Here is a 16,324-nt window from a genome sequence, read left to right on the forward strand (position 1 = left end):
ATGGTAATTTATGGACCTAATAGGTATCTAAAGCCATTTGCACATAACAAAATATGTATTTTATCAAAGTAATTGTTGAAAAGTCCATGCAGAATGCAAAGTCTATGCAGAATGTAGGCACCCTATATATAGAAATTAGCAAACCAGTGATATTTTAGGGAGCAGGCTAGCAGACTGGGCCCATTGCTTATATCATAGGAGCCAACACAACACAAAACACTGTTGCTGTATGTAGGTTTTATTGTATTTGGTTTTTATCTTATATTTTGGAAATGTACATCTAGTTGTTTTTTTCCTTTAAATTTTTTTGGGGCCCCCAATAGAGTGGGGCCCTAAGCTATAGCTTGTTTAGCTTGCAGACAATTAAAGGAGTCTTAAGTTGATTATTTGTGGGATGCGGGTGGCGCTGTGGGTTAAACCACAGAGCCTAGGACTTGCCAATCAGAAGGTTGGCAGTTCGAATCCCTGCAATGGGGTGAGCTCCCGTTGCTCGGTCCCTGCTCCTGCCAACCTAGCAGTTTGAAAGCACGTCAAAGCGCAAGTAGATAAATAGGTACCGCTCCGGCGGGAAGGTAAACGCCGTTTCCGTGCGCTGCTCTGGTTCGCCAGAAGCAGCTTGGTCATGCTGGCCACATGACCCGGAAGCTGTACGCCGGCTCCCTCGGCCAATAAAGCGAGATGAGCGCTGCAACCCCACAGTCAGTCACGACTAGACCTAATGGTCAGGGGTCCCTTTACCTTTACCTAAGTTGATTATTAAAACCATTCGACAATCATGGGTGCAACATTACAGACACTGAACTGGGATGAAAAGGCCACGGAACTTAATGGGACTTGGTCCAAGGACAGAGATAGAGAACTACGCTGTCAAACTGTATCAGATTTCCACAGGGAGGGCAGAGCAATTCTGGGCAGGAGTGGATTGGCAGATGTACTCCAACACATTCCAAGCCATGTCAGTTTGGACTGGCCAGGGCAGAAAGCAGGATGGGGTGGAGGCAGTTTTTTGTTCCTTTTCAATACAGTGGTACCTCGGGTTACAGGCGCTTCAGGTTACAGACTCCACAAACCCAGAAATAGTACCTCAGGCTAAGAACTTTGCTTCAGCATGAGAACAGAAATCACGGCATGGCGGCAGCAGGAGGCCCCATTAGCTAAAGTGGTACCTCAGGTTAAGAACAGTTTCAGGTTAAGAATGGACCTCCGGAACGAATTAAGTACTTAACCCAAGGTACCACTGTATGTGTGTGCATAACGTGATACCAGGCACATTTGGTCTCTTACAATGGTCTGACACGGTATAACACAGTTTCCTATCTTTCTTCTATGTTCCTTCTTAACCAATTCATCCAACTGGCCAATCAGACGAAGGTTGCTGCTATACCCAATAATCCTTTCTGCCCCCTCAATCAAAGTGGAAATAAAGCAGTTTTCCGGCCAGGTTTCCCCACATTTCTTAACAGAAAAAAATCCAAACCCTTTCACTACAAAACCATTAAAAAAAATGATAGAGGGGAGGACAGTGGTTTTAGGGTTTTTGGTTGTGATGTGGGAGGGGCTCCTTCTGAAAAACTGAGCTGTTTGCAAAAAGGCTGCCCCGACGGCAGGAAAGAGAAAGACTTAAAGGGAGGAGGAGGGGGAAATTAATGGGGATAATCTGCAGGCAGATTTTAACTCGGGGAGAGAGGTAGAGATGGAAAGAATGTGCAAATATTGTACATTAAGACAGCAACTCCTCAGCAAGGCAAACTAACGTGTGGGTGGCCCTGCGCGTTGGCCCTTTCAAAAGGATAAGGCAACGCTAGATCACATAATAGCCATGTCAAAGCTAATCCCCAAGAGGTACTAATAATATAATTCCACCTCAGAAAGAAACCAAAAAGGCAGGATCTTCAAATAATGCTGTGGGTTCCCCGACGACAATCACCCACCCTCCGCCGTGCCACGAGGGGTGGAGTGACAGGAATGCACCTAGAGATATTATCTTACGGCTCCGGCACAGACAGGGCGGGCTTGCAACTGTCCAGCTCTCGAAAACCACGATTTGGCTTCTGAGAATAGATGGGGCTCAGGAGGATCAGACCTAAGATTTGGCTTCCACAATGGAGACAGACAAGAGCGTGACACTTTGCGGATGTTCAGGCGCTCTTAAAATGGTATTCCTGGGGGTGAGGGGCTAACAGATGAGAAAGAAAAGTGGGATCCTGGGAGACCTTGTGGTTGTAATGGTCCAGGAAGGGTGGGAGGAGAAACACCCACCATCTGTGATTCATTGAGCGAAGGTTCTCACTGTCCCTCCTACATCGGAACGCAAAGCTCAATCCAATCTTGGATACCTAATGGGACGTTCGGATTGCCTACGTTCATTTGTATTCTTAAATCGGGATCTACAGAATGCTTTTACTGTTAGCATTTGCTGCTGACGTTTCTTCCCCCCGTTATAAGAGCATATCTTCCTATATACATAAAAACGTAAGGTTGTCGTCACGCTTCAGTTTGCGTGACAGCCAACAGGCATGCGAGGGGCGGGTCTGTGAGGTGTAAAAGGAAGGGGGTTGGTCAGCTGTGCAGGACGGGCGGTTGGCAAAGGGGCAGACGGGGTTCGTGAGTGGCGCAAGCAGGGGTGGCAGTCAAAGAATCAAAACAAAGAAGCGTGACGCTTTTTCTGTTCTTTCGCAAGTCACAAACGTCAAACGCTACTTAATGTTAAGGGTGTGCCCGTTTGCACGTGGGAGACGGGGTGGATTTCTATCCATGTAAGGAGAGCCTGCTGGATCAGGCCAATGGCTTACCTAGTCCAGCATCCTGTTCTCACAGCAGCCAACCAAATGTAAGCAGGATTTGGCCACAAGAGCCCTTTCCACCCCCTGCAGTATTCAAGCGCGCTGCTGGGCATAGATGCAGGGCATAGCCTTTGTCACATAATCTTTAGGCGCAAGGCAGAAACTTTCCTCTTCTCCCAGGCCTTTGGCTCATTAAACCATCAATAGCCTTTTAAACTGTGTTGGGGGTGTTGCTGCTGTTTTCGTTTATTATTATGATATGCATTTTTATGTTTTTGTATTGCAAACTGCCCTGTGATCTTGGGATAAAGGGTGGTATAGAACTTTAATAAATAATAGAAATAGCAGCAGTAGTCATCACTGGTAGCCTTTTCCCTCATGAATTTGTCTAATCCTCTTTTTAAAGCCGTCCCAGTTGGGACTGCCTCCTGTGGGAGTGAGTCCCACAGTTTAACAATGCGCTTTGTGAAGAAATCGTTCCTTTTCCCTTCCCTGAATCCTCCAGCGGTTCCACGAGTTCTAGTGTTAGATGAACATGTTCTCTGTCCACTTTCTGAGCACCATGCGTAATTTTACAAAATTCTATCTTGCCGCCTGTTACCGTACTTTCTGTGTATAAGACGCCCTCATGTATAAGACACCCCCTATTTTGGGGACTCAAAATTAAGAAAATGGGCGGGGGACAGGGTTGTTGAGCTTTTTTTAGGAGGGATTGCTGAAATTTTGTCACAAGCGGCAAAAAATCTGCCTCTCGTCTGTCCCCTCACTGGCAGAAGCTGCCAATTGCCCGCCCAATTGCTGCAGCGTCAGCCAATCAACACCAGCCCTTGATGCAACAACCAATAACACGCCCAATAGCTGCTGACAGTCGTGGCAGCAACCTATCAAACTTCCACCCTATGCACTATCCATGTATAAGACGATCCCCACATTTTAGCATAATTTTTAAAGAAAAAACCCAAGTCTTTTCATGGAAAGAACAGTACTCACTTTTCCTCTAAACTAAAAAGTCCCAGATGCTGCAACCTTTCCTCACAGGTCATTTTGGCTGCCATTTTCTGAACCTCTTCCAACCCACAAACTTGACATGAGCCAACAGAGAGACGCGGCAGCTAAAAAAGCCAATGCAATTCTGGGCTGCATCAATAGGAGTATAGCATCTAGATCAAGGGAAGTAATAGTGCCACTGTATTCTGCTCTGGTCAGACCTCACCTGGAGTACTGTGTCCAGTTCTGGGCACCACAGTTCAAGAAGGACACTGACAAACTGGAACGTGTCCAGAGGAGGGCAACCAAAATGGTCAAAGGCCTGGAAACGATGCCTTATGAGGAACGGCTAACGGAGCTGGGCATGTTTAGCCTGGAGAAGAGGAGGTTAAGGGGTGATATGATAGCCATGTTCAAATATATAAAAGGATGTCACATAGAGGAGGGAGAAAGGTTGTTTTCTGCTGCTCCAGAGAAGCGGACAAGGAGCAATGGATCCAAACTACAAGAAGGAAGATTCCACCTAAACATTAGGAAGAACTTCCTGACAGTAAGAGCTGTTCGACAGTGGAATTTGCTGCCAAGGAGTGTGGTGGAGTCTCCTTCTTTGGAGGCCTTTAAGCAGAGGCTTGACAACCATATGTCAGGAGTGCTCTGATGGTATTTCCTGCTTGGCAGGGGGTTGGACTCGATGGCCCTTGTGGTCTCTTCCAACTCTATGATTCTATGATTCTATGATACTAAAAGGTAAAGGGGTAAAGGGGCTCCTGACCATTAGGTCCAGTCGTGGCCGACTCGGGTTGCAGCGCTCATCTCGCTTTACTGGCTGAGGGAGCCGGCGTACAGCTTCCGGGTCATGTGGCCAGCATGACTAAGCCGCTTCTGGCAAACCAGAGCAGTGCACGGAAACGCTGTTTACCATCCTGCTGGAGTGGTACCTATTTATCTACTTGCACTTGGACGTGCTTTCGAACTGCTAGGTTGGCAGGAGCAGGGACCCAGCAACGGGAGCTCACCCAGTCATAGGTATTTGAACCGCTGACCTTCTGATCGGCAAGTCCTAGGCTCTGTGGTTTAACCCACAGCGCCACCCGCTTCCAACTCTGCAATATCCCTTTTGAGGTGAAGGGGCCATAACTGTATGCTGGACTCCAAATCCAGTTGCCCCAAGGATCTGAATCATGGCCTTGTAATGCCGGTAGTTGTATTTTCAGCGCCTTTTTTGGAATCATAGTTAGAAAGGGACCACAAGAGCCATCTAGGAGGGAGACTTTTTGTAGGCAATGCCTTTTCCACCTGCCTTGCCCCACCATCCAGCCCCAGGAGTCTTTCCCAGTCCAGACTTTGAGAATAGCAGAAGCCGCTAGGAAGAGAGGATGTCAGTGCTAGTTTTTAAAAATAAGCTGTGTGTCCTTGTTTCTCAGTTTGATCCTTTTACATGGTTTCGTACGTTTTGTGGTATTTTATGCACTGTGATTTGCTGCCATTTTATTGATTATAGATTAGTAATCTTTTATTGTAACTTGTTTGTTTTTATTACTCTGTATTTTACAATGTTGTTTACATGCTGTAAACTGCCTTGAACCACCACTTGGGAGAAAGGGGAGTATATAAATATATTAAATAATAACAAAAACAACATGGAAGGCGGCAGCTTGGCAAAGGCTCCCCTGTGCTGCTGCCTGTGTAGCTCATATATAGTTTATATATATATATACAGAGGTAAAACAGAGGCAGAGCACATAGATGCAAGGCATAGTTGGGAGATTATTATTGTTTTCAAATGTCAAGGCATTAAACTGAATCATGGGAACATTTCTACGGGAAATTCGTTTGACAGAAACAAATTGTTGCTGAATGCACCGGCTCTCGCTCTCCGTCTGCCGTAACACGGTCTGATAAAGTACAGAAGTGCTACTGTAGGCCTCAAGGCTTATTTTGACTAAAGCTTAGGAATGCAACGTATAAACACAGGACTCCCGCATTACACTGTTACAACTTGCACTGGACAAAAGCCACATTTACAGAGAAATATCTCACAGGGATAAATCTCGTGTTTAGCTTTTTTTGGCTTCTTCTTTTTTTAAAACACACACACACAATTTCCTCACATAAATCACGCTCCCAAAATCCAAGAGGTGACTGATATACTGCAAGCAACTGCAGGTTCAGTTTATCTCGCTTTCAGCACTATCAAAAGGCCACCACCCTGTTTACCTGGGCGAGGATGAACAGAACCAATGCAAAAAGGTGGCATCCAATTACGTTCAACTTTGAGTAGACCCATCGAAATCAATGGATCTCTGCTAGCCCATGTCCCTTCTTTTCAAATTTTTTTTTTGAGAAACTTACATGCTCACTGATTGTAAAAACGACAACCCCAAAAACCTAAAAGGGGTTTACAGTGGTACCTCTAGATACGAACGGGATCGTTCCGGAGCTCCGTTCGCATCTAGAGGTAAACATATCTAGCGATGGCACGTCTGCACGCGCACACGCCACTTTTCGGCGCTTCTGCGCATGACGTCATTTTGAGCGTCTGCGCATGCGCAAGCGGCGAAACCCGGAAGTAACGCGCTCCATTACTTCCGGGTTGCCGTGGAGTGCAACTCGAACGCGCTCAACTCGAAGTGTATTTAACACGAGGTCTGACTGTACAAAAGAAGAATTAAATTATCAGTAAAAACAGTTAAAAACAACTATTTAATTAAAAAACAAAACCAGTGATAAACAACAACAACAAGAAGATTAAAACATACACCAGTGTCAGGGAACTGACATCGGAGGGAGAGGCGAAGGGGAGGCTCCCAGATGATGCTGGCGAAGGACCCAGCAGCAGGGGGAGAAACAGCTCAGTAGAGGGAGAAGCCAATCAGCGCAACACCGGGGATAAAGGGGGGGGGGCAGACGGGGGAATTGGAGAGAGGGCTCCAGGACTCTTCACTGGACATCAGTGAGGAGAGCCCAGGTCCTCCGCTACCCACGCCTTCCTGCGCAGAAGACTCCCGCGCAGTGAGAGGAGGAGGAGACTGGGTGTCAAACAACTTTTATGTTGGAAGAGGTTCAAGAAACGCCCACTGACGGATTCTGCCAGTGACTGAGGCAGCCACGATGAGAAGGGGCTGTGCAGTCAGAAAGGTTTCACAAGGCAAATTAACCGAGAAAGGCACCAGCTTACGCACGAGTAACTCATACCTATTACAACCAGCATTCTGCATATTTGGGGAGGCTTGTCCAAAATGTTTTTTGCAGACACCAAAAAGAGTACAGCGAAGGCACCTGCCTGATGCCAAGATTCAGGGAGTTCCAAAGTCAAGGTGCTGCCACCCTGAAAGGTAAGTTTTCTTACAAATATGGAACAGATATTGGTGTGGCACTTGTAACAGTGCCAATTCCACAGACTGAAGCGGTCAAATTGGGATATATGGACGAAGACAATCTCATGAGCGAATGAGTCTCAACTTATTGAGGGCTTCGTACGGTGGTACCTCGGGTTAAGTACTTAATTCGTTCTGGAGGTCCATTCTTAACCTGAAACTGTTCTTAACCTGAAGCACCACTTTAGCTAATGGGGCCTCCTGCTGCCACGACGCCGCTGGAGCATGATTTCTGTTCTCATCCTGAAGCAAAGTTCTTAACCCCAGGTAATATTCCTGGGTTAGTGGAGTCTGTAACCTGAAGCTTCTGTAACCTGAAGCGTCTGTAACCCGAGGTACCACTGTATACTAATAGCAACTGGAAACCAGTAAAGGTGACTGAGCACAGCAGGGCTGTTGTGGGAATTAAGTAAGGAGAAAGAGAACCATGTTTAACACCTTGAGCTCATGGGCGGAAAAGGAAGGATAAAAATGGAATAGATAAAGAATAAGGTCTGATCAGCTGCTGGTGAAATCAACTGAATCCAACCAACTGGATAGCTCAGTTGGTTAGAGAATGGTATTGAGCATGCCAAGGTTGCAAGTTTGATCCCCATATGGGACAGCTGCCGGTTCCTGCATTGCACGACGCTGAACTACATGGTCTTTAGGGTCCCTTCCAACTCTACAATTCTAGGATAACGATCAGTGCTTCTCCCCCCCAAAAAAAAATGTTTAGGGGTACAGTGGTACCTCGCAAGACGAATGCCTCGCAAGACGAAAAACTCGCAAGACGAAAGGGTTTTTTGTTTTTTGAGCTGCTTCGCAAGACGATTTTCCCTATGGGCTTGCTTCGCAAGACGGAAACGTCTTGCAAGTTTGTTTCCTTTTTCTTCACACCGTTAACACAGTTGCGACTTGACTTCGAGGAGCAACTCATAGAACGCGGTGTGGTAGCCTTTTATGAGGTTTTTAAAGACTTTGGTGATTTTTGAAGCTTTTCCAAAACTTTCCCAACACCGTGCTTTGCAAGACGAAAAAAATCGCAAGACGACAAAACTCACGGAACGAATTAATTTCGTCTTGCGAGGCACCACTGTACTCTCATTTTGACTCAAGAAAATCACCATTTTATAGTTCAAATCATAAAGACCATAAAGAAGGCTGATCGCCGAAGAATTGATGTTTTTGAATTATGGTGCTGGAGGAGACTCTTGAGAGTCCCATGGACTGCAAGAAGATCAAACCTGTCCATTCTTAATGAAATCAGCCCTGAGTGCTCACTGGAAGTACAGATCGTGAAGCTGAGGCTCCAAGACTTTGGCCACCTCATGAGAAGAGAAGACTCCCTGGAAAAGACCCTGATGTTGGGAAAGATGGAGGGCACAAGGAGAAGGGGACGACAGAGGACGAGATGGTTGGATAGTGTTCTCGAAGCTACCAACATGAGTCTGACCAAACTGCGGGAGGCAGTGGAAGACAGGAGTGCCTGGCATGCTCTGGTCACGAAGAGTCGGACACGACTAAATGACTAAACAACAACAACAACAAAATAGTTCAAATTGGGGAAAATAAATACAGCAAATGGATAAAAGTGCAGTCGTACCTCGGAAGTCGAACGGAATCTGTTCCAGAAGTCCGTTCGACTTCCAAAACGTTCAAAAACCAAAGCGCGCCTTCCGATTGGCTGCAGGAAGCTCCTGAGCCAATCGGAAGCCACGTCAGACGTTCAGCTTCCGAAATAACATTCGAAAACCGGAACACTCACTTCTGGGTTTTGATTGTTCGGGAACCAAAACCTTCAATAACTAGGCTGTTCGAAAAACAAGGTACAACTGTACAAAGATTCACAAAATGTTTAGGGGGTCCCACCAGGAAAAAAGCACTGATAACGATAATTCCTTCCACCACCACCACCCTCCGCTTCGAACTTCAGCGGTTTTCAAATCCTTTGAACTCTGCTAGGTTATCAATGTTAGCAACAAAGCAAATTGTATTCTTCCCCTCCTCGTCTGACATCAATTCCAATGGAAGACACAACAGATGTATGGAGAAGAGACTCTAGAATTACATAAACCAAAATAGGTGATCGAGTCTGCATCTTAAAGCACTTGCTGCCCTCTTGTGGCAAGCGACCGGCAAAAGAGAAATCAAGAAAACGGGGAATGTATGACTCGCTTAAGATATTTATCTTCGTCCCTTCTGCTTATTGCACACCATCAACACTGATTGAAATCTACAGTGGGGCTTTACAGTCTAGAAGTCACCGTTCTTATATGGCCTCTGTTAACTCACGTTCTGAGTTTAACTACTGCATTGATATCCCACCGCTTTTCTCTCCCAGGAGCTCAAGGTAGTGTCTATGGTTCTCCCCTCCTCATTTATCCTCATAACAGCCCTGTGAGGTAAGTTAGCCTGAGAGGCTGTGACTGGCTCAAGGTCACCCAATGAGCTTCATGTCAGAGTGGGAGGATTTGAACTCTGCTCTCCCAAATCCTAGCCTGACACCCTTAACTGTTGTACCACACTGGTTCACTCAATCATGCCATTTGACCAAAACGTATTTAATAAAACAGAACCATTTCACTCTCTCTATCTCTCTCTTTCTCTCTCTCTCTATATATTCTCCTTGGCTGTTGACGTTCTCTCAACAGGTTTTCCCATTAATAGCTACAGCTACCACCCTGAAAATACCGCTCCTCCGTCAAATTAGCTGTTACCGGTTTCCAATTTTGGGCTTCCACCCTAACAGAAAAGGAAACTGATAAACTCTGATAAAGCATCTTTATTGGCGCATCTTCTAAAACTCTTCAATCACTGTCTACCACGTATGTCCACTGCATATGGCAACATGGACCTAGCCTCCCACCCTCCCAAAATTTGGGGTGGCACTGAAATATCCATCTCAGAGCCAGAGATCACCCATGAACCAATCTAAAAGAATTATCTTTAAGCTTTGCTGATGAGGAAGGAAATGGAGTTTTCTCGCACACTTTTTCTGAATCTATCCCCTTACTAATATCCTGACATAGACAAGCAAGTGCCCCAGCAGACTGAGCCAGCAAAACGTTATACAGTGGACCCTCCGGATACAAATTAAATTGATTCCGGAGGTGTCCACAACCCGAAAAGTCCATAGGCAGAGCCGCCGCTTCTGCACATGCGCACGGCACACAGAGCGCATCTGCGCATGCAACGAAACCCAGAAGTATACACTTCCAGGTTTGCCGTGTTTGTAACCCGAAAGTTACATATCCAGAGTGGTACGTAACTAGAGGGTCCACTGTACAGTGCTACCTTGGTTCTCGAATGGCTTAGTTGACGAACAAATGCCACAAACCCAGAAGTAAGTGTTCCGGTTTGCAGACGTTTTTCGGAAGCCGAACAACTTCTGCTTGAGTCCAGGAAGCTCCTGCAGCCAATCGGAAGCCGCGCCTTGGTTTTCGAACAGTTTTGGAAGTCTACCGGACTCCCGGAAGAGATTAAGTTTGATAACCAAGGTACCACTGTACGTTCCTTCTTGCCCCTGGGATATTCAAGGCAAGGAACCACCGCAAACGTCCCATGCTCTGGGGCAGGGGTCTGCAACCTTTAAGACAAAAAGAGCCACTTGGACCCGTTTCTGAAGAAAAAACAACAACTGGGAGCCGCAAAACCATTGCGACATTTAAAACAAATATATCTCCGGAGCCACGATCTGACAGCGGGCGGGAAGGTGACGTCGGGACGGTGCGTGACTAACACACGCACCGCCCCCATGCAACGTCACAGCCAGTACAGCGCCCGCCACAGTGAGGAGTGTCGGGGCGCACAATGCGCCTCCTCCCCTCGCTAGTATCCGCCCCGGAGCCGCAGCAAAGATGTAAAAGAGCCACATGCGGCTCCGGAGCCGCGGGTTGCAGACCCCTGCTCTGGGGAATAAATGTTATCGCTCACGTGGGAGACCTCGATCTGTGACACTTACGTTTTCCCAGGAGACCTTTTCAGCCAGAAGAGATCGTCACTCGTAATCCCATACTCCCGTGCTCCTGCGATCTAAGAGAAAGAACAAAAGAAAGGTGCAACCATCATAAGCAGACAAGAGCAGGTCCGCTGGGTCAGGCCAAAGGCCCATCTAGCCCAATGTCCTGCTCTTACAGTGGCCAAACAAATGCCTAAAGGAAGCTCTCCAGCAGCTCCTGGGGGTTTTCCACCCCCGATTCCTGGAAACTGGTGCCGAGAGGCACACTGCCATAATTTCCCCCTGCCTATCACCAGAATGTAGGGACATGAGTGGCGCTGTGGGTTAAACCACAGAGCCTAGGGCTTGCTGATCAGGTCGGCGGCTCGAATCCCCGCAATGGGCTGAGCTCCCGTTGTTCAGTCCCTGCTCCTGCCAACCTAGCAGTTCGAAAGCACATCAAAGTGCAAGTAGATAAATAGGTACCACTCTGGCGGGAAGGTAAATGGCGTTTCTGTGTGCTGCTCTGCTTCGCCAGAAGCGGCTTAGTCACGCTGGCCACATGACCTGGAAGCTGTATGCTGGCTCCCTTGGCCAATAAAGCGAGATGAGCGCTGCAACCCCAGCATCGGTCACGACTGGACTTAATGGTCAGGAGTCCCTGACCACCACCGGAATGTGGCCCTCGCAAGGTTGCCCAGAAGACCACGTGGCCCTTGGGCTGAGAGTGTTTACCACTTGCCGTAGCTTGCAAATCAGGATCCCTGCTTGGGTATAGGTGTGATGGCTTTCTCTCCCCTCCTTGTTGCAAATCTCCCGCTCCCTTCACCGTGGTTTGACAGTTGTACTGCCGCTAACCATGGTTGACACCAGCCAGGGTTGGATTAACGCAAAAAACTTACGTTTGTGGGATATTTAGGCCTTCCGCCCGTGGCAAGGACTATGTTTTCTGCTGTGAGCAATGCCTGGGGATAAAAAATGAAAATAAATCAAGAAGGAGAGTTTAAAGGAAAGAGCTGCCATCAAGCCCGAGCATGTGTACACTATTCAAAAGGATCCTTTACTGTATTTGCAAAACTATTAAAACCACATTTTATTTTATTTAAAAACAAAGGAAATATAGCCAAGCCACTTACCTCTTTGCCTTTCATCAGCCCACGAATTGTGTGTGGATCCACAAAACTCCCTTTCAGGTTTAAGTATTTCACTTTCCTATTATAATGGAAAAAGAAAACAGAAGCTTCAGTGCTACTCTATTTGCAGCACGATCCTCAACCTGATCCAGCTGACTCTTGGGTAGATCCGAATCGCCTTGATCTGGGATTCAGCTGGATCTGGTGCACGTCCTGACCTAATTACGTCTATTGGTAACACAATGGTTGATACTTATTAAGTAAAAACAGTTTGACTGCGTGAGAAAGAAGAATTGCATTTACTTATCCTGCAGCTGTACCCTGTGGCCCCAGTTCAAGGATTTGACGTGGTTTTGAACAGCTTTTGACATTGCAGACCTGGGAAGAAAGAAGAGGAATGTTATATTTGCTTTAAAACAAAACAGGCCATGAAGAATCACAGAATACTAGAGCTGGAACACGAGGATCATCTAGATCAGGAATGTAGGAATCTTTCACCCAACGAGGGGCTCGAACCCACGAGATTAAGAGTCTCGGGCTCTGCCCACTGAACTATCCCTTGTTTTAAGAGAATAATGAGAGAAAGAGGCACATCTGCTAGATATTTTGTAGAAGACGTTCACCTGTCTGTTCTCTATGTATCCAAACATCTCTTAAGCAAATCATAAGCAAATTTGGCATGATGGTTTTTGCCTATGTTTTGATGCCATTTTGAATGAAGATTTCAAAATGGCCCTGACTTTTGTTTGGTTTCCAAGCAACACCAGGTATGAGGCTGCAGTTTCCCATAACCGCATGTGGAAAAGGCAGTGTGGAGGCCACAATATGTGCAAAAGCGTCACCTGAAGTCATGGTCAAGTTACATGACACCGCACGTGCAAGAACCAGAGCATAGTCACCTCATGGACTGCCCAGCAGAGTGTTGAGCTGGCCCAGGAATATATTCTGCTTATTTATTTTTTATTTGAATAGATTCATCTATCGCTTAATTGGTTTTTTTTTAAAAAAAAAAACAGCAACCATGCACTTTACATAAAACCATCTAAAATATTCATTTAAGAACTCTCATAAAATTAATACATTAAAAACAAATTGGCATACAAATTTATCAAAGTACAAATAAAACCAGCAGTTCTAAAAACAAATACACATAATAAACCTACAGTGGTACCTCGGGTTAAGTACTTAATTCGTTCCGGAGGTCCGTTCTTAACCTGAAACTGTTCTTAACCTGAGGTACCACTTTAGCTAATGGGGCCTCCCGCTGCCACCGCGCCGCCACCACACGATTTCTGATCGTATCCTGAGGTAAAGTTCTTAACCTAAGGTACTATTTCTGGGTTAGCGGAGTCTGTAACCTGAAGCGTCTGTAACCTGAGGTACCACTGTACTTGTTCAAATTGCATGTCGTAATTGCACGGCTGAGTAGCCTTGCCTAAACAAAAAAGCTTTTTAGCCAGTGCCGAAAAATCATTCCACCAAGACGCTTTCCTTAATATCAATGGGCAGGGAGTTTCAGAGAGCGGGTGCTTGCAGCATTAATATCATGTGGCCCTTGCACAAGGGCCAGTTTCCATGTTTCCATATGAGGTTGCTTAATACCTTTTGTCCCTCTCAGCTTGCATCTTACTGGCAGTTCACCAGGGCCTTAGCCAGAAGGGTCTTTTCCATCCTTTGCCACCTGATCCATCTCAACTGCGGATGCTAGATAATAGACACAAGACCTTCTCCATCCAAAAGCCTGGCCTCTCCCCAACAATGTCAGAAGCAGTTGGGTCTCCTGATTTACAAGCAGTCCAGCGCAGTGGTGTAGCGTGGGTTGTCAGCACCCGGGGCAAGGCAAGTAATTTGCGCCCCCTAACCCGTGGATTTGTGCCCCCTAACCCGTGGATTTGCGCCCCCTAACCCTAACCCCCAGATGTTGCGCCCGGTGCGGCCGGCCCCCCCTGCACCCCCCACGCTGTGCCACTGGTCCAGCGAGTGGCACTGGCTGCTCTTCCTCCTCCTAAGTCTCAGTACTGCCTTTGTAGAACTGAACAGCGAGCAGGCAGGAAGCAAAACCAGAATTAGTGGGCTCTGCCTGCCATTAGCTCTGCTGGACTTTCTCTCCTTCCTGCCACACTGGTGCCTAGTTGGCACCAGCCTCCACTGTCTTTTCAGAAATTGAACCCGGAGCTTCCCCACCACCCCACTGCTGATTTCCGTGCCTCCCCCGGTTCCATTTCCCCTCCTCCCTCCCCTTCCGAAGCTCCAGCCGAATTCTTTAGCGCTCTAGATAATACAAGGCGGCGTTAGAATCCTGCTGTTTATTTTACCACGCTGCACAGTAACCGGCTTTCAATTTGATTTATCTGTGAGCGCTGTGAGCTATTACTTAGGGAATGATTGCAAATCAAGACCATAAATAAAGACACCTTCTGGGCAAGGACGCCAGGCTGGAAACGGAGCAGGAGAAGAACCCGGAATTTCCATTCAAATATCTGAGTCCATTTGCCCTGAAGGCACAAGTGTAGGCCCTGGATAGAGAATGCCACCAAGCCTCTGTTCATGCAGCGCTTTCTTATTGGATGATAAGTACAGCTAGCAAGGGGCGTGGCTCTATTTGAGGGTTAGAGAGAAACTTCCGGAGGGCCACATTCAGCCCCAGTCATGAGGTTTCCCTGCCTTGCACTACAAACCCACTAGGAGCTTTCCATAGTGCTGAACCTGTGCTGTTTTTTCCTGAACCCAACTTTCCTGGCCTCTCTCTCCGTACAATTGACTTGATCTGATTCAACTCCTCCTGCTGTGAATTTGCCGGATGCATCTGCCTGATGAGCTTTCGCTCAATTCAGGCCACATCTGCAGCATGCATTTAAAGCACTATTATACTACTTGGACAGTCGCCAACTCCCCCCGAAAGATTCCCAGGAACTGTATTTCCCCCTGTAGAGCTACAACTCCCAGAGCGGTTTAAAAACCAGGGAATTCAGGCACTGTAACTCTGTGAGGAGAACAGGGGTCTCCTAATAACCTGCAGTGCCCTTAAGAAACGACAATTCGTAGGATGCTTTTGTGGAAGCCCTGTTTAAAGCGATATGGTAGTACAGTCATACCTCAGGTTACAGACGCTTCAGGTTGTGCGTTTTCGGATTGTGCACCGCGCCGAACCTGGAAGTACCGGAACAGGTTAGTTCCGGGTTTCGGCGCTCACACAGAAGCACTAAATCACGCTTTGCACATGCGCAGAAGCGCTGAATTCGCGATCCGTGTGTGCCCAGACGTGGTGCTGCAGGTTGCGAACGTGCCTCCCATGTGGATCATGTTCGCAACTCGGGCGTTCACTGTATTTTAAATGTACAATGCAGATGTGGCTTAAGTTAAGTCTAGGACTGCTCCCGACACCCTATCCCCATGAACTCCAGGCCTCCCCAGAACAAGCTGCGAGGCATCGGGGCAGAGTATTATGTGTACTGGACAGATTGCGTCCAGGTTGGTTATCCCAAAACAAATGACCACAGTTCTTAGTTATTCCAGAAGAAATGTGGTGTTCCCTTCATCACATATATGTGGAACACCATGAAGTAGGAATGGGGAATCTGTGGGTCTCCAGATGTTGTTAAGACTCCAAATTCCACCACTTCCAGCTGGCAAGGCCACTGGTCAGAGGTGATGGGAGTCGTAGTTTGGAAACAACTATAAATTCCCCCGCCCCTTCAGTAAAGGAGATAAATGGGATTCATTTTACCAGTCATGATTCACAGGATAGGATACATTCCAGCCATAGCGCTGGGCGTCCTTGAGAGAACTTCCCAGAAGAGCTGCTTGGTGCATCAGCTTCTTAGGAATGCAACCAACATTCACACAGGTTCCACCAAGACCCCATTTGGTTCCTGCGAAAAACAGAAGAAAAAAAAACGGACGCATGTGTTCAGTGCCCCAGCCTGTCCTTAAAACGGCATATATAAATATTGTTATTATTTGAATTTAGGCCCCACCTTTCCTCCCCAAGGGACGCGGGTGGCGCTGTGGGTTAAACCACAGAGCCTAGGACTCGCCAATCAGAAGGTCGGCAGTTTGAATCCCTGCAATGGGGTGAGCTCCCGTTGCTCAGTCCCTGCTCCTGCCCACCTAGCAGTTCGAAAG

The 16,324-nt window shown here is 47.1% G+C and overlaps 1 protein-coding gene across 1 annotated transcript in view; it reads right to left on the reverse strand.

Moving 5' to 3' along the window:
• The window catches only part of TXNRD2 (thioredoxin reductase 2), a 65,357-nt gene that overhangs the window by 38,397 nt on the left and 10,636 nt on the right, over positions 1 to 16,324 (reverse strand). The window contains exons 4-8 of the mRNA XM_082203302.1: positions 15,927 to 16,071; positions 12,503 to 12,577; positions 12,203 to 12,278; positions 11,969 to 12,031; positions 11,091 to 11,161 (exon numbers count right to left, since the gene is read on the reverse strand). Coding sequence (XP_082059428.1) covers positions 11,091 to 11,161; positions 11,969 to 12,031; positions 12,203 to 12,278; positions 12,503 to 12,577; positions 15,927 to 16,071 — 430 coding nt within the window. The remainder of the gene's footprint in view (positions 1 to 11,090; positions 11,162 to 11,968; positions 12,032 to 12,202; positions 12,279 to 12,502; positions 12,578 to 15,926; positions 16,072 to 16,324) is intronic.

The sequence above is a fragment of the Podarcis vaucheri genome, assembly GCF_965113315.1.
Source record: "Podarcis vaucheri genome assembly, chromosome: 16".
NCBI classification, from domain to species: Eukaryota; Metazoa; Chordata; class Lepidosauria; order Squamata; family Lacertidae; genus Podarcis; species Podarcis vaucheri.